The sequence below is a fragment of the Archocentrus centrarchus genome, chromosome 17 (assembly GCF_007364275.1).
Source record: "Archocentrus centrarchus isolate MPI-CPG fArcCen1 chromosome 17, fArcCen1, whole genome shotgun sequence".
Lineage (NCBI taxonomy): Eukaryota > Metazoa > Chordata > Actinopteri > Cichliformes > Cichlidae > Archocentrus > Archocentrus centrarchus.
The window spans coordinates 28,205,431-28,231,890 of NC_044362.1; the positions used below are offsets into that span (position 1 = coordinate 28,205,431).

The 26,460-nt window shown below is 40.1% G+C and overlaps 1 protein-coding gene across 1 annotated transcript in view; it reads left to right on the plus strand.

The window, feature by feature from the left end:
* Positions 1 to 26,460, plus strand: part of LOC115795434 (supervillin-like) — a 52,724-nt gene that overhangs the window by 18,300 nt on the left and 7,964 nt on the right. The window contains exons 15-37 of the mRNA XM_030751337.1: positions 63 to 128; positions 1,260 to 1,944; positions 4,958 to 5,477; positions 7,191 to 7,323; positions 8,740 to 8,796; positions 10,660 to 10,737; positions 11,254 to 11,401; positions 12,380 to 12,475; positions 13,158 to 13,238; positions 13,545 to 13,722; positions 13,827 to 14,005; positions 14,276 to 14,431; positions 15,648 to 15,784; positions 16,624 to 16,771; positions 16,863 to 17,008; positions 22,176 to 22,351; positions 22,509 to 22,656; positions 22,972 to 23,251; positions 23,437 to 23,588; positions 23,943 to 24,048; positions 24,541 to 24,748; positions 24,845 to 24,978; positions 25,729 to 25,884. Coding sequence (XP_030607197.1) covers positions 63 to 128; positions 1,260 to 1,944; positions 4,958 to 5,477; positions 7,191 to 7,323; positions 8,740 to 8,796; positions 10,660 to 10,737; positions 11,254 to 11,401; positions 12,380 to 12,475; positions 13,158 to 13,238; positions 13,545 to 13,722; positions 13,827 to 14,005; positions 14,276 to 14,431; positions 15,648 to 15,784; positions 16,624 to 16,771; positions 16,863 to 17,008; positions 22,176 to 22,351; positions 22,509 to 22,656; positions 22,972 to 23,251; positions 23,437 to 23,588; positions 23,943 to 24,048; positions 24,541 to 24,748; positions 24,845 to 24,978; positions 25,729 to 25,884 — 4,168 coding nt within the window. The remainder of the gene's footprint in view (positions 1 to 62; positions 129 to 1,259; positions 1,945 to 4,957; positions 5,478 to 7,190; positions 7,324 to 8,739; positions 8,797 to 10,659; positions 10,738 to 11,253; positions 11,402 to 12,379; positions 12,476 to 13,157; positions 13,239 to 13,544; positions 13,723 to 13,826; positions 14,006 to 14,275; positions 14,432 to 15,647; positions 15,785 to 16,623; positions 16,772 to 16,862; positions 17,009 to 22,175; positions 22,352 to 22,508; positions 22,657 to 22,971; positions 23,252 to 23,436; positions 23,589 to 23,942; positions 24,049 to 24,540; positions 24,749 to 24,844; positions 24,979 to 25,728; positions 25,885 to 26,460) is intronic.

The following is a 26,460-nucleotide window of genomic DNA, read 5'->3' on the forward strand; positions in this document are numbered from 1 at the left end:
TTGACTTTATCTACACCATGTTCTCAGCAGTGAGTCATACTCAATAACTGGTTTCCACACAGGAAGCTGAGCTGGCAGTAACCTCTGCGGCATGCAATGGTGACTTAGAGGCCAGTCAGGAGGAACATGTAAGACCCCTGCTGCATTCGTGGAGCTTATGATTGGTTGCACTGAACAATCCCGCTAGGACTGATCTGATTGGTCCTGCTAGAGAACAGTGTTTGCATCTAGTGGCTTTTAATGGTGGCCAGAAATGAATTGTATTTTGGCTTAGTGTTAAACATGTGTAATCTTTGTAATGCAGCATGTTATTAAAAGTTCAGGGTGCTTTGTTTATTTTTCGTGGCTATTTGTTTTTAATGGTGGCTGCTTCTGTGACATGCTTGTTCACTGCATAACAAGCATGGGATATTTAAACGCAAGCAAATACAGCTTCTTAGTTTATTTAGTCTTGAAGAAACTGTTGTGGTGAAAGAAAAGCTCATCTGTGGATTTTGTATGTGGGTAGATCTGGGTTTGATGCTGAATGTGTGCAGAATTTAGTGAGACTTTGAAATTGCAACCAAAACCGATTTCCTGTGTAGGAGCTTTAGCATGTTATCAGATACATAAAGAAGCCACATCTGCTGGAGCAGCTTGAGGAAGACCTGTAGGCTACCTTTATCTTTTATAGTCTATATTTCTAACTAATCCTTTCTGGTTCATTTCACTTTTTTTTCTTTTTTTTTTTTTTTAGCTAATCAGGCTCCAGTAGTTAAACAAATATTTTGGGGTGTGTTTTATTTATTAACATTTTGTCACTCAGGCATTTCAGATGCACTGATAACTCCATGATGCTACATTGGCTAACAAAAAAGCAAATATGAACATAAGTAGAAGGAAATTTCTGAACCACGTTCAGGTACGATGGATGTGATTATAACCGTTACGATTGACGTGGCTAAGACGCTTAGTAAGAGATGTGTGAATGACAGTTGTGGCTTCAGGTGTGCTGTAATTTCTGCTTTCCTTCTTCTCATCAATCCATCTGCTTCTTTTTTACCTTTTGCCCTTTGTCATACCCATTTAATCTACCTCCCATCATTCATCTGTTCATCATCACATCTACATAGGCCTACTTTCTCTAACATCAACCTATCACCTATCCCTTTATTAAGCTCTAATTTCTTTGCTTCATTTATATTCAAATCCTTATTCCTTCATATTCCTTCACCTCGTCTGTTGTCATTTTTCTTACACACCCCCTGCTGTTCTTGCAGCTAAAAAATGACGGTGAGATCAAACTGGAGCCCCTGTCAGCCTCCCTGGTTCGATCAGTGGCAGCTGTCACCGCCCAAGCCTCCGTCATCACAGTAACCAAGGCGTCAGGCAGCAGTGCCGGTGATGATGATAATCTCCGTGCAGAGAAGTCCACTGCCGTCACCTACATCCCTGCCCAACAACAGGCTTCCAGTAACACTAGCATCCACCAAGAGAGGGAGCCAAAGTACTTCTCCATGACCCAGAGCGGGGACCCAGGCCACCCAGAGCCTGAGCTCAACTCCTCCCCTCATCCCTTCCCTGAGAGCCGAGAGAAATTTGGGGCCCCTCCTGCTCCCACCTCCTCAACTGATCAGAGGCAGGAGGAGGAGGTTAGGGGGAGACAGCAGGGAGGAGCCAGAGAAGCCAGCCAAGGCAGCAGCATTAAGGGTAAGCTGCACTCCCCCGACAGGGAAAGAGACGACAGGCAGCAGCATCCCAGGCATCAGCACTCTGCCGAGCCCTCTTTGTGGGGGGGCGAGTCAGAGTCTCTGCCCAGCTGGAGAGCTGCAGACAGAGACTCCCACGAGAACAAAGATAGAGCAGAGGGAGGAGGAAGAGGAAAAGGAGGCTACCTGAGAGAGGCTGCAGCAGCTCACAGTTCCTCCACACAGGAGCAGGAGAGAGGCAGTGGCTGGGTCTCAGGTAGGAGGCTTCTCTGTTGATTGAAACATAAAGAGATGAAGAAGAGTGGGGGGGAAATGGTATAAGAAATTAAAATAGCTGGGGGCGGGGGTTAGAGAAGGATGGACAAAGATAAAAACAGAATGGGCAAAAAGAAAAGAGCGGAAGTGACAAAAAGAATAGAAGAAGAAATGTCTGGGGAAGGGGCTGTTCTCATTATCATCATTGTCTTATGCAGCGTGCTCCCACGCATGATTGTTTTTTGCCGGCTGCACACACACTTGTCCCAGCTGGGGGTGTTTGATTTGGCTGATACAGAAAGAGAGAGAGAGGAGAGCGGAGAGGCGTCTGAGACTGCATCTAATTAGCATATTTTTCCATGAATTTACATTTTAGCTCCCTTTGTCTGGAAAGAGGAAGCCCTTTCCTGACATGCTGTTGATCAGCTGAGATTTTTTTTATATAGAACTGTCTCTCCTCACTCTCGTGGCCTATAAAAGGGCTGTGGTCACTTTGCAGCACATTAAGCCTGTGGGCTGGCTGTGCACATACTACAGTAAAATGGGCCTGACCTGTTTTTATGTTCTAATGAACAGTGTGTTTCAGGGGTGGTCTTTTCCCATGCATGACCGCAAACAGTACATGCAGAGATGAAAGCACTCATTGAGCGAGTGCAGAGCAATTGTCAGGCACTTAAATAAAGCAGGTAAAGGACAAGAGGGACACAATGGAAGCCTTGTTTGCAGGCTGGAGCCTTATTTACTTCTGCATGAGTAAATCTTCACTATAGCATGATCCTTTATACAATCTTATTATGATTCTCCGGGGATTTACCACTACATGCCTAATAGCCCTTACACCGACCTTAACAAAATGTGTTAAACCTACCATGTAGTTGTCCTTCTGCTTGTGGCCAGAGTTTATCACCACACTGTGAACTGATTTTTGTCTCCAGTGTATTTAAGACACATTAAATGGGAGAATCTGGGGGTTCCTCCTCCAGGAAATCTTGACCATCAGACACTTTATTTCCTACACTTTGGTGGATGTGTATGCACCACGTTCATGTTCTGCATCATTATGATGGACTTGATGCACTATAATGCAGTGAGGCTCTCTGACATTCTGTGTTGATTTCAAAGATTTTTCCCATGTAATATTATCCTTGCTATCCCTGCTGAATCAGCATACATATAGATTTACTTTTCTGTCCTCTTTTAAGTTTGCCTTGCTCCAGATGTGGCAGCGAAAGTGCAATGAGCTCACAGTTCTGTCAGGCTGCTTTTGTGTCTCTTGTTTGCTTAAATAGCCATTTGTCACCTTCACATTAATGATTAGATCAAAAACAAAAGCAAAGCTTCCTCTTATTACCTATAACCTGCTGATTAACAATATAGTGTAATTTCTCTGCCTCTTTAATGGGGTGAACGTGAGGTGAATGTGTCTCATTCTGAAGTTTGCAGCTATGCAACTCAAACTTATATCCTACCAAATCTATTTACTGTGTGCATGCATGCATTTCATGGGAGTATTGCACAAAGGGATATATGGCAATCTCATCTGTGTGTACAGTAACTCATGCATCCATTTCCTAATAATTATCAGAATATTTATTCTGTAGCTGTTAGCACAAAAGGGTTCTCTCAGAAAGTGTTTCAGAACTGTTTTTAACTGTTGATATATTCAAATTTATGACAGACAAACAAAATTAAAATCAATTCAGAGAAAAGCATAATGTAGGCATTTCAAATAAATCCAACTCTAAAATCTTAAATGGTGCGTCTCTGTATTCGTCAGCCAAAAAAACAAAAAGATGAAAGGCAGATTTTAAGATCTTTTAAACTCATGGTACACCCACATGATGCTTTTAAAACTTGACCGTCTTTGAATTTCCTGTTAGTTTTTGTTTTACCTTTTAGGACATAATGACTTTTAAATTATCCTGCGTTCGTACTGATTTCATTTCAAAACACAAAACTTTTTTTTAAGACCAAAAAGGCGAGTCTATTGAAAATACTGAGTCTGAGAGAGTCTTTTAGTTTAGAAAATTGTAGTCTTTCAGCTGGGGGGAAGGGGGGGGTTTGGTTGCAAAATGAAACAATAATTTGGTGGTTTCTTGGACATATCCACATCTGGTTTCAAAACACCAAGATGGTGATGGCCAAAATGCTTAACTCAAGTAAAGGCTGTAAAATAGTTTGCAATCCAAAGGAAGAGGTCACATTAATATACAGTCTGTAGCAGAAACTGAAACAATGCAGAAAACCATTTTTCTTCCTGAATGGATCTTACCAGCAAAGAAAAATAAGTTTGGGGTGCCAGTATAGCTCATTTGGTTGAATGCCAAATGCCGAAAAGTTACCACAAGGGGCCTGGGTTCGAATTTGACCTGTTTACTGTGTGTCATTCCCTCCACTCTCTCTCTCCCTGCTCTCCTATCAAAAAAAGGCTTTAAAAGCCCAAAAATAAATCTCAAATGGGGGAAAACAGTTAAGCCTAGCCATTACAACTAGGCAACTTGAGTTTTCCCACCAAGCACCAGACATCCATAGATGTTGTTTTCATCCCTTTATGTCTAAAGTTAGTTGAAAATATAAAAGGTGAAATGTTGTTTTTCAGGCTCTTAGAAAGACTTGAAATCAACCTCATTTCAAAACAGATTCCCGTTTACTCCCACTCAGCAATTCTCTGTTGACTAGAGTTCTAAAAGAGTTCTAAATGGTAGCTATCAAGGCTAAAAACGGGTTACATTTTGTTTGAACGATCACACCTAGTTGTTATTTTGTTTTTAGGACAGTGATTTTTAAAGTATAAAACATTCTTATGTCATTTATTGTAAAATCCAAAAAAGTTTGCAGAGGTGTCAAAAAGGAAGAAGTGTCTTTAACCAAATCTGACTGTTGTAGACATCTGGCAGTTATCTTTTTAATGTATTATCAATGTATGTATTTTGCTGGAAGATATTTTATTAAATATCCATCTTTTTGACCAGTCTCCTTTTAATATACATGATTGCAATCTACTTTTCTTCCAGATTTGCCAGATCATCCTGCACCACTGAGACCACTGATAGCTAAAGTGTCATCCAGGACTGCGTCTCACGTTTCAAGCAGCCAGCATCAGCAGAAAGCCATCATCCAGCCTCCTCAGACCCTCCCTAAACCTTTCACACAGCAGCCTCCTCCAAACCAACCCAAACCGCTGTCATACATCCAGCCCCAGCCATACTCCCAGCCCCCACCAACATATCCCAAACCTTTCACTCACTCGCCACAAACCCAGCCCAAACCTCAGGGATTCATCCAACCTCTCCCTAAGCCTTACCAGCAGACAGCAGCACCCCAGCCTCAGCTCAAACCCCAGGTGCCTCCACAGACACCACCCAAACCTCAATCTTTCCCCCAGCTGCTTGTCAAGTCCCAGTCCCTGCCCCTGGACCACATTGAGGACTTCAGCAAACACAGTGCCCATTCTGGAGACCTGTTGTCCCCCACAGAGTCTGGAGAGCAGCTGTCTGAAGGCATGTCCACCAAACAGATGTCCATCAAGGAGAGGTGAGTGACAGCTAAAAGTTTAATCTTGTGCAAATTTACTTGTATTAATTTATTTGTTGCACATGCTGTGAATGTAAAAGCAGAGGAAAATGAAATGTAAACAAGCTCAACACCATGACAAGGTTAGAGTATTAAGTTGTAAAAAATCTGCAGGAGAACGTACCCCAACTTCAAGAAATATCTAATTAAGTCATCCCGATGGTCCTGATATTAAACGTACCCCATGTCTTTGTGGTTTGTGGTGCTTTTCATAAGGACAGAGTTCTCACCACTTGGCGAGTGACCAAGCACTAGGTAATCCCTCTTAGCAGTTATTTAGACATGAAAACCACATAAAGTTTGAGAACCAGGATAAAGTATAAAAACCTTTTTCCCCCCATACAATTTACAGTTCAACTACTTACATGCAAAGTTACACAACATCATTAATGGCTCAATACAGAGTGTCAGCATGAACTTCTACTGCTGCCATCTTTGCTAAAATTGGATCTCATCCCTTTATGAGAAGAACTGCAAAAGCTCTCACACTGACATCAACCAGAACACAGATTCTACTTCAGATTTCAACATTACAGAAATCAGCCAAAGTCTCTCAAATAGACCAAAGGTTCCCTGTCACAAACACAGCCCAGCATTAGAGGATACATGGCAAATGTCCATCAGCTTTATACAGCTGGAGATGTTCAGTAACCATACAAGAACATGTTTTTAAATAAATGAAATAAATAGCCTCACCATTTTTTTTTTTTAATTATAAACACCTTGAAAGATTTGCTGCTTCTGTGGAATCCACAGAAACAATGGCAAACGTGACTATTTAGGACTGAGATCACGGTCTTTCAGGCAAATGAAAATTCAGTGAAATGGAAACAACAACTCATTTCTCTAAATATGAGGTGTTAAATAAATATGTACAAAGGCCAGGAAGACAAGCATTCATTAAAACTTGAAGCTTAGCAAAGCTGCAGCTATTATTAAATCTCGATTTCCTTCATAAGTTCAGGATCCATTCAGAGCTCGGCTCTTTACAAGGTGTAAAATTAAATGCCAGCAAAGATCAGATGGTGATTATTTCTCTGCTGGCTGAGTCAAAAAGCCAAAGCCTCCTATGACTGCAGTGATACACATAATGAGGCTGAAGTCACTGACTGTCCTTCACTGCTGTATATGGGTTTGTTTAACTCTTTCACATCTATGGCAGTGAGAGAGATTCATTTTTAGCGTCACTGTGTTTCTCGCACCTGGCAGAGAGCTGAGTGGACTGCTGGAGTCCTCTGAGAGTTTGCACACTCCTCCTAATGCCCTCATTTCTGCCCTGTCCACACTCAAGCAGCGGAGATGATGACATACTTTACTTTACCCCTCAGCCATTTGTTATCAGCGCTCCTCCTGCTGTCTTTGGAGGCCTTTTTAATAGTGATGAATTCTCTGGCCTGTTTTTTCACTCTTGATTTTGATTGAAAACATGAATATATAAAACATTTTATATACAACTGAAAAGCACCACAATCTCTACAGTTTTCTTTTTTTTTTTTTTTTACATTTATTTTTAAAGTGAACTAGCATCTCAGTGCCCCGTTAGCATATGTTAGCTAGGTCTAAACCATACTGTCCAGCGACAGTATACAAGAGTTTTAAACAGATAAGAATAGGATGTTGTTGATTAAAATCCTAAATTTCACCTGTTAAAGATGATCTCCTTTCTTATGTCAGAGTGGCACTGCTGAAGAAGAGTGGTGAGGAGGACTGGAGGAACAGGATCAACAAGAAACAGGAAGTGGTTAAAGCGGCGTCCACCGAGCAGCAGGCTCAGCCACAGGAAACTGATCAGACTGGCCAGAAGAAGGTAAGACTTTAATAAAGGTTAACCCACATTATGGTCATATTTAACAGTATTTTGACTCACATTTAGAGTGCTTTCTAATAAAGTGGATTTCTGTAACAAAAACATTAAGTTTTTAATGTTAATATAGTGTTATAATGCAGATTTTGTACTAGAATAAAAACATTATCTTTAATTCCTATTGTCTAATCTCCCATAATTATTGTAGGGTCTTTACCTTAAATATAAAGTGCCTTGAGGTGACTGTTGTGATTTGGTGCTATATAAATAAAATTGAATTGAACTGAATCAGGATGTCTACTTGTTTACATCCCATATTGTTTTGGAAATTTGAGCATAAGTTAAAGGAAAGACTAACTTTATTGTACAACTTAAAATGTTTTTACAGAGATATCATTTAGCACAAGTATTAAATCTTTCTTATTGTGCACTGTGTGTAGAGAAACTGCACTACCACCCGTCTCCTCATGAACGTTTTCAGTTTCTACATTGCTGTGAATAAAACCAGAGTGTGCTCAGATATGACTGGAAGGCCATTCTCCACATAGACTCAACTTTCTGAGCATTTTAATAAAACGAGCACAAGTTTCTTGCTTGGATGTAAAACGTGATGTGGTTGTAAAACAACATTTTACTTAAATCTTTCAAGTGCTGCTGAAATGCCATGATCAATATGAATGAAATCCAAATTAATGGGAATAAATTTGATCCACCAGTGCAGAAAAATGTTATATCTGCTTTGCATTTTGCTTCAGGTATATTTTTACAGAGCCTTTGCGATAACAGTTTTAAAATGTTTCACTTCTGGGTATTCTAGTTAAAGACAGTAAACACCAGTGCCTCATTTCCCTCCCCATCCTTCATCGTTACCATGCCAGCTTCTCTCCCCCTCTCTTTCAGTTAAGTGCTCCTTTTCATTTCATTCCCTTTAGCCCATCTGTTGTTTGAGCCCAGTGGTCTCAGATCAGTGCAGCATCCAGCCATCACAGACATAGCAAACACTAAATCATCTCTGTCAGTCTGCTCGTAGAATTAGCAGTCTGGGGTATTGCAAATGAATTCTCCCCTTTTACAGAATCAGGGGGAAGCTTCAGGCTAAGTTTGACTTAAACCTCTAGAGATAATACTTGAAAACTTGTTTGACAGAAAGAGTCATTTCAGGAATCTCTTATAAGTATTTATATCCTTCTCTGTTGGCTTAAACAGCAGCTAGAAATACATTTAAGCAGCTAGGGCACTTTAAAGGACTTCTTTTCTGCAGCTCGTACACAAAGCATTAGTATTCTGTGAGGTGAACCTGCCTACTTAAACCTTGGATGCTAATCCTCAAGGCAGTCTCACCCCCTAAAACCCATTAGCAACAATAGCAGCAACCCCCTCTTCCTCTGACGTGTACTTCCCCTGTGTTTAACCCCTCAGGAGGAAGGGGTGGTTGTTCAGGACTCCTCCTCTGTGTCTGTGTCTGAACAGCTGTGGGTAAGACCCGTCGGTAATTAGCTTGGCGTGGGATGTGTGTTTTCTGGTCACAGCTTTGTTTCGATGTGAGGCTGCTTGTTGCTTTTCCTGAATCTGCTGGTCTCGGGATGCTCTTTACTGGGATGCTAGTTAGAAGAACAACAGCTAATATTTCTCTTTTAACGCATGATTTTAATGCTAGATTGTTTATACTCTTTAGGGCTCTAAATATTATAATTAAACATAATGAATCACTTCATTATACCTTTGCTAGAGCATTTGAAGTTGAGTTGGTTCACTTTACAAGAGTCACATCCCCACAGGTTGGGTAAGAAACTGTTATGAATGTAGATATATTTAAGGAACCCTCGTATGAAGAAATGTGACTTATTATATTAACATAAAAAATACACTGTGGATGTCTTTTTATAGTTTTATACGGTAAAACTATAAACATGTTTTCTCTAGATGTTTGCCCATCTAGAAGAAGACCCTTTTTTGTAAAGTAAAAATTTCTAGATTAAATTCCATTAACAATAATTTCAGAGATTATTTGTATTTATTTATTTATTGTCCTTTCAGAAATTCCATTTGTGTCTTGTGGAAACTGTCCGACAACAATAAAGACATCACAGTTACAGATATTAAAGACATTAACAACAAGAGAGTCCTGCAGTAATGTCACCAAAAATCAAATGCATCTGGTCACTGTATGGTTGCATCAGACATGTCTGTATCTGGTTGAGTAGCTGGATCGCTCTTAGTCGAACAACGCTACAGAGGCAGCAGCAGCCACAATGGATGATTTACTGGCTAGCAGGAGAGCATCTAATATTTGTGGTCATTCATGTTTCTTAAAGCAATTTTCAGTCACTCTCCGAGGCCTGTTGGACTCCTTGAGTGAGGAAAAATGTAGGCAGTGGGTTTGGTTTTAGTCGTCACGTATGATCAGCAGATCTTTTAGTTGACTAAATGCGTCAAATGCTTCAGGAGCCAAGTGCAAGGAACGCTTTTCAAAGTTGTCTTTGCACACAAGCGCTTTCCTACTTCTTTCTCTTCTTCCTAACAAGAGGAAAGCTTTGAAGACTAATTCCACTTCACTTGTTTCCTTTCTACTGAAAACTGCAACCAAAAGCAGCAGTTTAATGTTTTATGATGCTTTTAAACAGGAGTGCAACCAGTTTACATCATCAACTGAGATTGCATTGCAAATGCAAAATAACGACAGTCTATGCAGGTCAAAATATGTGACAAACATTTAAAAATTTTAATCAATTAAAACATTTCATGCATTTTTGACAGTGTGCTTCAGCACGAGAGGACGTTTTTAGCAGGTTAAAGATCACAAGTTGAGACAGATGGGGTTCCTTTTAATGCAGCTTTAAGCTTTAAGTTGAGTTTTCAGTGAACAGGTAATGTAATTTTCTCCTGGTGGAAAGTGACTTTTGCAATTTGCTGCCTTGTTACTAATAGTAAACATTAACTTTTTCAGTGGCCTTTAATAACAATAAGTGCATTCTTTATTTTTGAGTAAAGCAGTGAAACTTTCTTTTGAAAGGCTTTTGTAATTTCTTAAATATTAATAATGGATATTTAGTCTGGGCCTGCATGTTTTAAAACTTAAATTAAGAGTCATGTATACTTTTTAATAGTCAAATTGCATTTCCAGTTTCTGGCATTGGACTTCTTTCTTTTGCATCCATCCTTTGTCATCCTTAGTGTTTATTGTTTTTACTTCTACTCCCTCCTTTCCTTTCCTTTCCTTTCCTTTCCTTTCCTTTCCTTTCCTTTCCTTTCCTTTCCTTTCCTTTCCTTTCCTTTCCTTTCCTTTCCTTTCCTTTCCTTTCCTGTCTGTCACTTTTCCATCCACCTCTACATCCTCAGGAGCCTGTCTTCTCCTCCACCTTTTCTCCTCCTATCTCCCTTGGCCAAAAGTGTCAGTATATTGACCATCACAGTCAGGTAAGGTTATGCACCAAGCATGCTCGAACAGGCAGCATGTACTGGAGTATTATCTTTCTTTCTTGGGTCTGCAGCTACTCGTGTGAAGCGCATTTTCTGTGTTGTTGAAATTGATTTGGTTACGCCAACATGAGTAGACAGCCATCACTTCCACTGAGGAATGAAGTAGACTATATATAGCAACGCACCCAGCATGCTTGAATGCATCCAGTCTTTTTATAACTGCTTGGTTTGATACTGTTACGCTATGAATAATTGCTCCTTTGGGAACAAAGCAGTGAGCTGGAGCTACAGAGGTGATGCAGTTCTTCTAGGTATGCAGAGTAGATGCACTGGTGTGCGAAATCTTTTGATTTGGCATCATTTTTTTAATGCTTAAATCTTATGTAAACAAGTCCCACATGACTGGAAATACTCTGAAATGAAAGCTGTGCAGAATGTATTGCTTTACATGCCGGGCTTGCCACTTTAACCTAACAATCATTCCTAATTTGATAATTTGTCATGTCTGTGCAGAAGACGGGGGAGGAAATTGAAGCCCAGATGACCATTGAGGAGAGGAAGCAGATGATTTCAACTCGAGAGGATGCATGGAAGGCGAAGGGCAAAGGAGCAGCTAATGACTCCACCCAATACACAGTGGCTGCACGCATGGTCAAGAAAGGTCCGTGCTCAGGTTGCTGTTTGAAAATGCTGGAGTACAGGACTTGGAAGCAACAGTACACACTCATGTCAAATTTATATATTTGGACTCTAGTGCCATTTATCCATCTGGATTGATTGACTGTGAGTGGCACAGTTTTGGAGATGCTGGCTGTCGAGATGTAGAGATGAACTTGCCTTGCGGTGCTCAAAATGCCGAATGCACCACCAATCCAAACTACACCACCAACTGTATCACTGTTCAGAAGGACGTGTGCATTTGAATGAAATAAGAGGGTTTTGCTCATGATGGTGTAAGAGGATGCTAATCTTGATGGTGCCCGCTTAAGCTGAGCTGTGACTTTACCTTGTTTTGATTGGAGGATTTCATTTGGTAGAAAGAAAACAGTTTCTATATGAAACTATACACCACAAAACCAGTGCTGTTTAGTTAACAACAACAAAAAAATGTTTACTGCACAGCACTTGTCACCTTTTTGGGTATTTTTCATGAAGCCACAGGAGAAATATGTACATTTGATTTGTGGGTGAACTGTCCCTTTAAAACTAAAATATAAAGTTTAGAGCCCACTAATCCAAATCTTCTGATTTTGATAAAGAGTTGAGTGAAATGAAAAAAACTGTCACTTGTCTCCTTCCAAGCAGCTGTTCCATGGAAAGCTGTACACTACAGAAGTAGTTTGACGTCAAGTTTAGGTCATTCGGACTGTGTCTTAACTACCCATCTTTAAACTGTAGAGAGCTGGGTAGTACATTTTCAAAGGAGACAAATTTGAGAGATGAATTGTAGCACAACATTTTCTGTCAGAGTGTAAGAACGCATGTAAGAGTAGGGTAATTAAGGCAATTAAGGATTCACAATGTTTTTGACTGTGTATGCCGCATCAAAGTGCATCAAAATGTAGCTTTTAAAAGTAACTCTCACCACAGAGTGAGATATTTTGTTCTATCCTGCAAATTTCTCTCTGTGTGTCTGCAGGCCTGGCAGCCTCCTCCTCAGTTATCAGTCCAATACTGTCACCAGTCTCCACCAAACTGAAGAGCAGCACGCCTGCTGTCAACAAACCACAAGAGGGTGAGATAGATTTGCACCGTTGCCTCAGAGAAATCGCTGTCAGAGGTTTTTAACAAACTAGTGTGCAGCCTGAACCTGATGGATTTAAACATTTTTTGTTCTGTAAACAGAAGTACATAAAAAATAACAGGACTAACTTTTTTTGTTTTATTTAATTACTTTAAGAGAAAGTGGATGAGGTTAATGGATATGTTTTTATTTTCTGTCTTATATAATGTTTAAAACTGGTGGATGTTTCTATTGGACATGACCAAAGTTTCATATAAGGAGGTCGGTGTATCTACAAGTAATTCCTATGAGACAAAAGCTTCAGACTGCTCTAAATGCTCTGCTTTAGATTTTTCTGCTATTGGTCCAAAATGTCAGTGAGAGCAGGTAACCCTGTGAGCACAACAGCCTCACCTACCTGCTGTTCAGAACTTCTGTGTTCAAATAGGAGCCAATCAGAAGAATGTGGGCTTAAAGAGAGAGGAGCTAAAACAACTTGATTCAGACAGTGGATGAACTGTCCCGTATGTGATAAATAAGGATCATTTTGAACTGTGAATAATGTAAAGGTAATATAGTACAGTCCCCCCCCCCCCCCCCCCCCCCCCCCCCCAAAAAAAAAAATACAGGGATGGAAATGAGGATAATGGGACCACTTTAATCTTAAACGACACTGTTGAATTATGTCTTCCAGAAATTGAGGCAAGGCCAGACATGGAGTCAGACCGGAAACTTGACAAGTTGGAGAGCTTCTTGGGTCGTTTGAATAGCAAAGGTATGCACTCCCACAGTGGCTTCAATCTCCAGTTAGAAATGTATTTCATATTAAAAGCACTGCTCTTAGTGCCAGTCCCCAAAAAATCATCTCCCCGTTCTGCCATGCTTTGTATCTTTTATGACTTCAACAGCAGTTTATCTTCAAATAATCTGTAAAATTGTATAGATTGTATTCACATTTCTTATTATTTTAGACTTCTCTCATCACAGATCAGTTCCTTTTAAGCAGGTGTTACTCTTGTTTGATTGTGATGCAGCCTAATCTTGTCTCTGTTTTGTAATCTGTTATGTTCTGTTTTTCCAGTGGCAGGTTTGCAGGAAACCACCATAACAGTGACCGAGAAGGCCGTGAAGGAAGTGATGAAGCTGGATGATGAGATCTTCTCCAAGTTCTATCGGCGCGTTGCTGAATTTCCACGCATGCCTACCAGGATCGACATCAGCGAGGACTTTGACAGCATCTTTGGCTCTCAGGGTCCCACGTAAGAAAAAAGCTTTGAATTATAGAAGTAGCAGGCCTGTGCAGGAACACCTATTTCTAATTATTTCCCATTTTCCATCATACTCATATTTTCTCCCTGACTAGGCTGACTTCAGCTATGGTGCAGCACAAGCGGTCAGTTCGCCCTTCCAGGAACGTTCAGTCATCTAAAAACCCTCTGAAGATGCTGGCGGCCAGGGAGGACATCCGACACGAGTACACAGAGCAGAGACTTAATGTGGCACAGTTAGAAAGCAAGAGAATGAAGGCCGAGAAGACTCAGTGTAAGGACAGGCTTCTTTGTTTAGGAATGAGTTTGTGGTACAGAAGATTGAAAAGAGTCCCTCTGTCATGTTGTTTGTCGTCCCAAAAACAACAGTGGAACACAGCAAAATTGGGAGCATTATTGTTATTTGCAGCCTACAAAACTATATCCATTTCAGCCTTTCTGCAAATTAGCGTGCGGCCTCATATGACCCACTTTTGCAGCAGTATTTACTGTAGCGATTTTGTTACTTTAATGTCTGTTTCTTGTGTACTGTTTCTCACTTCAGTGACTAAAACCTCGGAGTATTCTGAGGCTGCCCTGGCCGGTCTGGCCAGTAAAGAAAACTTCAGCAATGTGAGTCTGCGCAGTGTCAACATCTCAGAGCAGATGTCAAACAACAGTGCTGTGCCATATAAGAACATCATGCTGATGCAGATCAAAGGTGAAAACTCTCTCATGTTTGTGTGTTTGTCTTACTCTGTCTCACATTATTTAAAGCTCCTTCCCTGCCACATTCTGCACTTTTTGGCTCAATTTCCCAGACATGGATTAAACCTGGTCTTTACCTTTTTTCAGTGGAGGACTTCACTGCCTAGTGGCACCATGGTGTAGTGGGTCACACATTTGTCTGGGGAAACTGGCTGTTAATGTTTAGATTCATAGTTAGGGTTCTATATGAAAGTCACTTCGTTTTTGGGGAGTCAGGAAGCTACAAAGCAAAGTTATTAGCTAACAGCAACAAGGTATTTGCTAATTAGTGGTGAGTAGCAGCCTAATAGATACTAGAATTTTCCTTTAAATATAATTATTTGTCAGATAATTATATTTAAATTGCTTCAAAAGGCCTGAATCAGCTGTGGCAGCCACACCCCTAACTTTAAGGCTCCACCACAGTATCCAGTTCAGGGATTTGAACATGAGGTGAAGCCCAGCAGACATCTTGCTCTAAGCACCTAGGTTGGCAGCTCCAAATAGCCACACCCCTAATAATGCATAAATTTAACCATTATCACAAAATAATGAGTTGTGCATGCACAGCTACAAGAAAGGGGAAGTGGTTTTAAAAACAAGGTTCAAGGTTGTAAATGTATTAATTTCTTCTTTAAAGTTGTTCATTTTAACACTAAAGTCTATGACTCACTTTCGGAGCCAGCATCAAGTGGTCACTGGGGGAACTATGATTTTTGGGACTTCTGCTTTGGCTTCATTTTTCAGCCCCAGGGATGATGTATGGGAATAAATTTTAATTAAAAACCTGGACTTACACCATAGCCATAAAATATTTATAATTAAACAGCATTAATAAAGTTAAAGTTAAGAAACAATCTGCTTCATAATTGCGCATAAAAAGCAAATAGTTGTTTTTACTCTTCAGGTTTTTTTGGACTCTTAGTTGGATAAATGGAAGAGGATGGATGGATGGATGGATGGATGGATGGATATTAATTATAAATTCAGCAAATGAGATTGAACAGATAAATTTGTGAATTTTTCAGATGCTGATTCAGTTACCCTAACATGTAGCCAGTCTTTTTGCTCATATGATAATCCACCAATAAGAACAGAAGTGTCCTAAATTGTCCATTTATCCCTTCTATCCTTGTAAAGTATTTCAAGGCTAAAAGAGATTAATAAAAGTGGCTTTATGTCTCTTGCAGGTCGTCGTCATGTTCAGACCAGACTAGTGGAGCCAAGAGCGTCATCTCTGAACAGCGGGGACTGTTTCCTGTTGGTCACTCCAGAGCACTGTTTTGTTTGGATAGGAGAGTTCTCGAATGTCATCGAGAAAGCGAAGGTCAGTATTATTACTCTGTCTGGTGTGGTCAAAGCTACCGTAGCCATATTGGTGTTTGAACAAAGATGATTAATTGATTATTCAACCTCTGATTTTCATTCTCTGCACACACACACACACACACACACTAGCACATATGTCCATCTGTGCTCCTCATCAAACACATGCTTTCAGCCTCTTCCATTTTCCCAAAGGACATCTGTCTAGACAGTTTTTAATAAACATTTGTTTTTCTTCCCCGCCTGCTTTTCTGTGATCTTTACACATTTTATTATAACTTTTTTTTTTTGTCTTTTTGATATTCTTGTTAAGTTTCACCTGTTCTTTGAAATAGTTTGAGAGGTAATTTCACTTTTCCTGGACTAATCAAGAAGCTACATTTATTTGTTGGCTACATCAACATCATGGTGAGAAGTCATAATTCATGTGATGTTTACATCACCCCAGTTGCCTCCAAAATAACTAAACTCTTATGTGCGTTCTCAGGGAGATGAGTGAACTGACCTTAGTGTCTTTCTGCTGGAGCCTTGTACAGAGGCGCTGCCAGTAGTGGTTAAAAGTGAGCCTCCACATCCTAAAAGTTTGGAAATTTCATTCAGGGAAACCAGTCATGTCAAAATCATCCCACTCCAGCCTCTGAGTCCACATCTACACACATAACTGAAAAGATGCCTGTCCTTTTCCACTTTGTCATCTGCATACAAATTTGCTGGCTTCATTGGCCTCCATGTTTACTTCTGTACAACAGCATCATTGCGCATGTTCACTTCCACACACATACACAGAATGTAGCGTATGAGGACTAGCCTGACAAGAGCACTTTTGTTTTGTGAATGCAGGCAACTGATTTGGCCACCTTCATCCAGACAAAGAAGGACGTGGGCTGCAGGGCAAATCAAGTGCAGACCATTGAAGAAGGGGTTAACCCACAGAGTCCAGATACTCAGGAGTTCTGGACAATCCTCGGTGGACAGATGGCATACCAGTGTAAGACATGAGCTTTTGTCTGTGCATTTGAACCACTGCACACGCTTGTGTTGTGTGTTGATGTTTTCTGTTATGTCTATTTATGATATAGCGGCGGGTCCACCAGAGGAGGATGAGCATTTTGAGAATGCCATTGTGGAAACAAACTGCATCTTCAGACTGCAGGATGATAAGCTGGTTCCTGATGATGACGAGTGGGGGAAGGTCCCACACAGTTCCCTGCTGACATCCAAGGAGGTGATATATAAAAGCGTCATTATAATTTTGATTGCCTGTTTTCATTTTTCAGCACAAATTTATGTTCCCATTCTTCTGAATTTGGAAGGATTCGATGAATGGAGAGAATATGGAGTTTTACTGGTTATGTTTATTTGTGCTTTGCATGGGAATTAGCCACTTTTCAGCATTTCTGTTGCCCCATTAGGTGAGAATGCAAACCACTGTATTTCAGCATGGAAATATCACATAGAATAAAACAGAGAATTTGTTGTACAAACACGAGCATGCAAAAAGAAAAAAAAAACCTGGTTAGATTCCAGTGAGAAGCATAGATCCAGATGAAGGTCAATGAGAGTGAGTGGACACAGTGGAGTATAGATGATGGTGGTAGTGGAACAGAGAAAGCAGGTTTCTGATGCAGACTTTGTATGAGATACGCTACACAACACGGACGAGATGGGGAGGAGGAGAGATTTAAAATACAAAGAATTTAAAGAACAGGGACTGATCGGCTTGGAGAATGCAAATAGATATTCAATTTATATTTTATTTTTATAGCACCAAATCACAACAAAACAATTGTCTCAAGGCGCATTATATTCTAAGGTAAAGACCCTGCAATAATTACAGAGAAAACCCAACATCAAAACGACCCCTATGAGCTAGCATTTGGCGACGTGGGAAGGAAAAATTCCCTTTTAACGGGAAGAAATCTCCGGAAGAACCAGGCTCAGGGAGGGGACGTCATCTGAACCCTGTGGAACTCCATAATTAACCTTAGTGTGTGAAGAAGACTCCCCATTTACATGAACAAATTGGAGTCTATTAAATAAATATGATTCAAACCACTGCAGTGCAGTACCTTTAATACCTATGGCATGCTCTAATCTCTGTCTGGGTTTGAGCCAGTGGTTGATTGTCTGGCACTGCACCTTGCTGAGGTGCTGTTGCACTGGGCTGAGAATTTCAGCAGTTATCAACCAGAACGGATCGTTATCGTAACAGTTAGCTAGCAGTGCATTAGGAAGGTGTCGTTTGGTGCTGAGAGCCCTAATGTTTTTATGAGTCTTTACAGCTGCCGATGTTTATAACTCTGTTACTGTATGTCCACAATAATCAGATCCGGACATGTAGATATAACATCTGCAGGTTTCTGAATTTAAAAAAGCATTTTTATATTCACTGATTTTTTTTATCAATTTAAGTATTAATGATCATCTTTAAGGCAAAAAATGAACAGAGTTTATTAAATAAAATAAGAAACTGCAATAAGACACTGATCTAGTTTATTTTCTTTTAACAGTATACTAAAATTATAGATCCATGTTTTATTGCGTACAATAAAATTTTATGGTTAAAAAGGTAAAACAACCAAAAAGCACTATATCCAACATATCCAATATATTTGTAAAGTGCTTCATAAATTTAATTTGTTATTTTATTTATTATTATTGCACAAAAACAAGGGGCCAAGAAGCACAAAATGCAAAAATAGACTCATGTGCAGACAGCAACAAACAGAAGGCCTGGATTTGACCTTAATCACTCTTTTTTTGTATCAGAGTAGTTAGTTTGGGCGAATATAGTTAAGTTAGATTGACTTCATTGTTTGGAGGTGCACCGCAGTACTCCATAGTATCCCTGCAACATCTGCAAATTCTGTTTTCAAAATGTTAGAATGGCCAAAAATGATTTTAAAAAAATTACCTGTGAAAGGTAATCCATCGTGATCCGGTTACGACTGTAAAATGGTTCAAACAACTCCACACAGCACAAGATTGAAGCATCTCTGTCATGTTACGTTTGCCGATTTTGCCACATGCAATATGGCAGCGATGTTGACGTCAGCACTCAATGCGGTGTCTAGGTATGTATGTCTATACTGTCAGAGGCTGTAAGAAGATCATTTGCAACCTTCACTAATGCTGTTTTTGTACTGTGTTGAATTCTGAAACCTGACTGAAACTTTTCAAATAAACCGTTCCTCTGGAGATGATCAGTTAGCTGATTTACAACTAATCTTTTACAAATCTTTGAGAGAAAAGGAAGGCTGGAGATTGGCCTATAATTAGCTAAGACAGCTGGGTCAAGTGGTGGCTTTTAAAGTAATGATTTAATTACTGCCACCTTAAAAGTCTGTAGCATGTAGCCAACTAATAAAGACAGATTGATCATGTTTAAGATTGAAGCATCAATAATTGGAAAGACTTCTTTGAGCAGTCTAGTAGGAATGGGGTCTAATAAACACGCTGATGATTTGGAGGAAGTAACTATTGAATTTAACTCTGAAAGATCAACTGGAGAGAGAGCGTCTAAACAAATACCAGCAGTACTGAAAGCAGCTGAACATGAAGATATGTCTTTGAGATGGTTATGAATATTTTTTTCTCGAATGGTTAAAATTTTATTTGTGAAGAAAGTCATTAAGTCATTACTAGTTAAGGTTAAAGGAATACTCAGTTCTACAGAGCTCTGACTCTTTGTCAGCCTGGCTACAGTGCTGAAAAAAAAACCTGGGGCTGTTCTTATTTTCTTCAGTCAGCGATGAGTAGTAAGATGTCCTAGCTTTACGGAGGACTTTTTTATAAAGCAACAAACTCTTTTTCCAGGCTAAATGAAGATCTTCTAAATTAGTGACACGCCATTTCCTCTCCAGCTTACGGGTTATCTGCTTTAAGCTGTGTGTTGGTGTGTTATACCAGGGAGTCAAGCACTTCTGATTTGAGGCTTTCCTTTTCAGAGGAGCCACAGCATTCAGAGTTGTACACAGTGAGGATGTAACACTATTAAGGAGATAATCGACCTCTCTGTGTACAGAGTTTCGGTAGCTGCTCTGCACTGTGTTGGCACATGGCACTGAAGAGCATAATAATGAAAGAATCATATCCTTAAACTTAGTTACAGCACTTTCAGAAAGACTTCTACTGTAATAAACCTATTCCCCACAGCTGTATAATCCATTAAAGTAAATGTAAATGTTATTAATAAATGATCAGACAAAAGAGGAATTTCAGAGAATACTGTTAAGTCTTCAGTTTCTATGCCATGTCAGGAAAAGATCCAGAGTGTGGTTGGGTTGGTGGTTGGGCTCATTTACATTTTCAGAGAAGCCAACCGAATCTAATAATAGATTAAATGCAGTGTTGAGGCTGTCATTTTCAGCATCTACATGGATGTTAAAATCACCCACTATAATTATTTTATCTTAACTGAGCACTAAATCAGATAAAAAGTCTGAGAAATCAAAAAGAGACTCTGAGTAAGAGTGGATGATAGATAATAACAAATAATTTTCCAATTAGGGTGAACAAGGCTAAGAGTCTATGGTTAATTAATAAGCTGGAGTGGAAGATTGCTGCTACTCCTCCTCCTCGACCTGTGCTTCAAGCATTCTGGCACTTAGTGTGACTTGGGGGTGTTGTTTCATTTAAGCTAACATATTCATCCTGCTGTAACCAGGTTTCTGTTAGGCAGAATAAATCAATATTTTGATTATTAATTATTAAATCATTTACTTAAAAGAGAGAGACCTAATGAGCATTTAACTGCATTTTACTCTGTGGTGCAGTTGAAGATGCTATATTGTTCTTTCTTTGTGAAATTTTATGCGTTAATATTTTTTTGCTGTTTTTTGGTGGTCTGGGAGCAGGCACCGTCTCTATGAGGATGGGGTTTGTGGGAGCGATCACAGGAGGAGTGAAGCTGCAGAGAGATGTGTAATACCGCAACTATGCTAAGCTAGCAAATTCCTAAAAACACACTAAGTGAATAATGTGGATATAATTTACAAGTAATTCAGCACAAAGTGTGCTTTGGATAAAGCAAGTGAAGATTACACAATGAAACAAATGGTTATCTAGATTGATCGAGGTACAGAGATTGAACAGCTAACAGATGCAGCAAAACACCACTATGCTCCGGAACAAGAAGTGATACAATACTGCAGCGAGCCAATGCCAAGTGACCGGATATATCATTGGAAAGCAGTAGTGAAGTTGACAGTTTGAATGAGGTTATTCTGACAGTGTGGGAAAATGAAAGTGATAAAAATAATACAGAATCAGAGGACGAGGAGATTGAACCCAAGAGATCAAATCTTTCTTATTACTTCATCAAAATCTTCACTGTATCTGTTGAAAGAATGTCTGAGAGTAAACATTTCCTCTAAGCCACCAAGCTCTGCATATAAAAATATTCTAGCCTCTTTTTTCGGAAGGACCTCTGAGCTACAAGCTGGTTTTAATTTGTTGCTTAGGAACAGCAGGTGCCACGATGAACACCTCCTACGTCAGTCTGTGCTCTGCTGCTGCTAAAAGGAATGTAGTGAGTTCAGGGCTCTGGGGCTAAGACCAGGAAACACAAAGCTGTTTCAGAGCTTATTTTAAAACTAAGGAATGCTTTTTGTTCTACAAATTTGAGTAAAATATGACACAAAATGGATGTCGCTATTGTAGCATCACACATTAGTTTGTGAAATCCCCTCTTGAAGCTTCAGTTTTAGCATTTTTTTCTGCCACCATGTTTTTTGAAGCTAGAAAGGATGATATTTGGAAACAGGGTTGAGTGTCAAGGTGTCAGTTTATGCTTAGTTAGCAAGCTGCATGCATAGACTGTGTATTGCACAGACACCTGCATATTAGTGCTAACATACAAATGGCTAGAATTTAAGTCACCACAGTGGCGCACAGACTTCTTGGATGGTCTATACCAAACAGTAGGCCATATTATTTGTTAGATTATTCCATTAAAATGCTCCAAAAAGGGAACAAAACTGCAAATACATTTGAGAGTTAAGTGACTCAAATTAGCAGAGGTGATGGCTACAGCATTTCCCAGTCAAAGCAGTCATGCCCCTTGAAATGCAAACTTGAAGCTTTAGTACAATTTCATTGGGTTAGTTACATGTAAAAAACAAACAAACCTCTCATACAGTTTTTGGCACTTGTGCTTTGGCTTAATTTTTTTTAGGTCCTGAGATTGGAACTTGTATGCAATATGTGTTTAGTGATTATTTTTTGAGCGCTTGTATTTTATTGCTTCTGTGATTTGTGTAATAACACTACACTATAAACAGTAGATATTTTTGCTTTAAAAACTATAACATACGCAACTTGAGCGGCATTTATTAATTATGAAGCAATTTGTTGACTGGACATTTTTGGTTGTTGTGCTTTGTGTGCTGCAGGTGTTGGTGTTTGATTTTGGCAGCGAGGTGTATGTGTGGCACGGTAAAGAGGTGACTCTGGCCCAAAGGAAGGTGGCCTTCCAGCTCGCTAAACACCTGTGGAATGGGACGTTTGATTACACTTGCTGTGATGTCAACCCTCTGGACCCCGGAGGCTGCAACAAACTCATACCCAGGTGTGAATACGCACACTTGTTTCACAGTGTTGTTACATGCATTCCCTTCTGGCCTTGATGTAACAAAATTAACTTTGTTTTCCAAAATTTAAAAGCGGTTTGATTTTATGAGTTTTAACCTCCTTTTCATCTTTGTTGGCCGCGTTCCTCCACACAGGAAGGGCCAGGGCCGTCCTGACTGGGCAATATTCGGCAGGCTGACAGAGCACAATGAGACAATCTTATTCAAGGAGAAGTTCGTGGATTGGACTGAAGTAAAGTCCCCAACACCAAAGGAAAGCAGCGAGCTTGTACCTGAGCAGAAGGTGCAAATCAAGCTTTTGTTTTATGGCAATAAATAGCTTCATTCCACATATTATTCACATCAGCGAGGCTTCATATATCTTTTGTATCTCCCCATCTGTTTATTTGTTGAGCTGCCTCAGTCAGTCTCAGTTCATGTTGCCAGGAACAATTTGTTACTCACTGGGACCAAGAATTAGAGAGCATATGCCTTTGGTTAGATGCTGTATGAAGCATTAGTGCATCAAAGTGCCTTATTTTGCCTGTTGGCTCAGTTTTCATGATTACATCTTAACATTTAATTTGATTCTAAATCCTGTCTGTAATCTCTCTCCCAGGAGGCTCCAAGGCGAGAGTGCCGGCCTTACGATGCCACCCTAATGCTGCCTGTCCTTCAGTCATCAGTTTCCATGATTTTGGATGGGGTGAATGTTGGGCGTGGCCATGGCCCAGTGGAAACAGAGGACTCCATGAGAACTCAGGAGATCAGCACAGTTTCTGTAGACGTTTGGCACATCCTGGAGTTTGATTACAGCCGTCTCCCACGCCAGAGCATCGGCCAATTCCACGAGGGGGACGCCTATGTGGTTAAATGGAAGTACGTGGTCAGCACCTCAGGTTAGTCTCTGCAGAGAAAGTCATACAGTGACATGGTAAAAGTTATTTACTTAACATTTTGCATTTGTTCTGGTGCAGTTTTCCACTGCAAAAAAAAACAGTGTACAACAGAAGTGAAAAGAGTAGTTTCAGAGTAGTTTGTTGATTCTTCTGATGTGTACTGTATTTCTGTATGTGTATCCCAGTTGGTCGTAGGCAGAACCCAGACGTAAGGAGTAGCGGGCCAGGGAAGGAGAAATGCTGCTACTTCTTCTGGCAGGGGCGACACTCCACCGTCAGCGAGAAGGGGACATCAGCACTGATGACAGTGGAGCTGGACGAGGAGAGAGGGGCACAGGTACAAGAGACAAGGCTCATTAACAGTCTTTACAAACATAGTGAGTATCTATTGAGTAAGAAGGGCTCAGATGTGGATACAGGCAGCTCTGCACTGAAGGATGAAACATATTACGAAATGTTACTGATGTAATGCACTAGCTGTCTTCCATTTAATCAGGGGAGGTTGGAATGGTTTACAGTGCCAGTTTCTCACAGTAGTGTCTTTACAACTTATACACGAACCAATGGATGAACAAACTAGAATATGTTTGTAATCTTAATTTTTTATTTAAATTAGCAGAATATTTTATTGTCTATGATCAGTATCTGCCTCAAAAATTCCCCACCTGACTTTGTCTCCTGTGTGTTACAGGTGCAGGTGCAGCAAGGAAAGGAGCTGCCATGTTTCCTGCAATGCTTCAGTGGAGGAATGATCGTCCACGCTGGCAGGAGGGAGGAAGAGGAGGAGAACACTCAGAGTAAACATTTTTTCATTCCTGTGTTTCATTGTATTTAATTTTATTCATTACAATTCCAGATTTCCACTTGACGTCCCTGACATTTTTCTAAACAAGGCACAGTGACTCCTCAAAGCCTTGATGATTAGGTTTGTCAGAGGCATTTGAAGTATGTCTGCTTTACCATATACGAAAAACAACCAAAAAAAGCCAAATCATTTTAAAACGTTTGTCAAATCTTTCCATATTACAGCCTTTGTACAGCCTTTTAATTTGATTGACATTAATCTTCTAACATTCCTGTCTGTGTGCTTATTCAGTTTTATCTTAATAGTTTTTTTTTTAAATAAAATATCATCATTTAAATTGAAATTTTCCTTCTTTTTTTTTTTTTTTGAAGAACTGGTGTGGTAAAGGAAATAAATAGTTGTTGTAATATGATCTATTCTGGCCTGCTGATCAAGGATTGAAAGGCTTCTTCTCATTCACGTTCACCTACTTGTCTCGATCCAGGTGAGTGGCGTCTGTATTGTGTCCGTGGTGAAGTGCCGGTGGAGGGACACCTGCTGGAGGTGGCTTGTCACTGCAGCAGCCTTCGCTCCAGAGCCTCCATGATCCTGCTCAACATCAACAAGGCCATCATCTACCTGTGGCAAGGCTGCAAGACTCAGCTGCACACTCGCAGCGTCGGAAACACGGCCGCGCTTAAGATCAAGGAGCAGTGAGTGTTTATAAGGACAGAACAAAGGCTAGAGTTTAAGCGTCTCCTATTCTTTCCTGTGTATTGAATTGAGTTTCCCTCTTTCGCTGCTTTCAGATGTCCTCTAGAAGCAGGCCTCCACAGCAGCAGCAAAGTGACCATCCATGAGTGCGATGAGGGAGTGGAGCCTCCGGGCTTCTGGGAGGCTCTGGGGAGAAAAGACAGGAAGGCTTATGACTGCATGCTGCAAGGTACGGGAAACACTGCTTATTCTTAATTCCGCCACTCTCGTTTGAAATTTGTTTGAAGGTTACTGCTGTTGTAACACCACCATCATTTCCTGTTGTCCCTGTTCCTGCCACTGCCATGCTGCTGCAGCATTCACTGATATATCTGTATCTGATATAATTTCTAGTAAAGGTAGAAACATCTAATTTACATTATGATCATAGATGTTTTCTTTTTTTAAAACACAACTTCAGTCAGTCATTTAAAATAGAGTGGATACATATATAATCTGAAAGTCAATATTCCTCAAACATTTGAGAGTGTCTCTCATGTCTAACAGGTCAAACTGAGTTGAAAAATCTTTGGAGCATGAAGCTGTTGCTTCAGTTTTTAGTTGTTAAAGTTAATGTTTGCGTGCATGTGCCTAAAGTAGAGTAAAACAGATTTGGGATGCTGATGGCCTTATATCAGAAGCAGCAAGTGAAGGGTTTGTGGTAAAATTAAGTCACGTACGTCAAATTTGAACTTTTGAAAAGCCCGTAGTTTGGCTTAATAACAGTTCAGTTCAAATCAGTTTTATTTATATGCCCTTCCTTGATTGTTTATCAAAAATATAAAAATGAAATTAGTAATCATAACAAAACAGAAGTTTAGTGGAGGCATTAATGTTTAAAAAAATATTAAATCATGGGGTCCAGTCCAAAGCTCTCCGCACCCATACTGGGTGTTTGGTTTTCATCTGATGAAGGGTGCTGTATCTTGTTTGTCATCAGATCCAGGCAAATTCAACTTCACCCCACGGCTCTTCCAGCTGAGCAGCACATCTGGAGAGTTTGTAGCAAATGAGTTTTTCCACCCGTCCAGAGCTCCAGACCTGGTCAGCTCGCTGCCCTTTCTGCAGGAGGATCTCTACAATGCACCACAACCTGGTGAGGCCGGGACGCAAGCATTGTTGGGGGGGAAGGGTTACATTCTTTTAGATAAGGCTTCTTTCCATCCTCGCTGCACGAGCTTTGAGTGAGGAAACACAGTTATGTCATATGCAGAAGTGTTTTTGCAAGACATTCAACTCGCCTTATTTACAGATGTGAGAGTGGAAACTGACTTTTTGACCAAAAAAAAAAAGATCTGATCCACAACATGTGTTCTCGAGCTAGTTTTGTTCTTACCCTCACCAGACACTTTATTAGCCTGTTCAACCGAATGCTAATCCAAATATCTATTCAGCCAATCACATGGCAGCAACTCAATCCATTTAGGCATGTAGACATGGTCCAGATGACCTGCTGAAGTTCAAACCAAGCATCAGAATGGGGAATAAAAGGTGATTTTAAGAGACTTTTAACGTGGCATGGTTGTAGTTGCAGATGTGTGTGGTCACAACAATTTCTAGGGTTTACAGAGAATGGTCCAAAAAAAGAGAAAATATCCAGTGAGCAGCAAAAATGCATTGTTGATGTCAGAGGTCAGAAGAGAACGGCCAGTCTGCTTCGAGCTGATAGGAA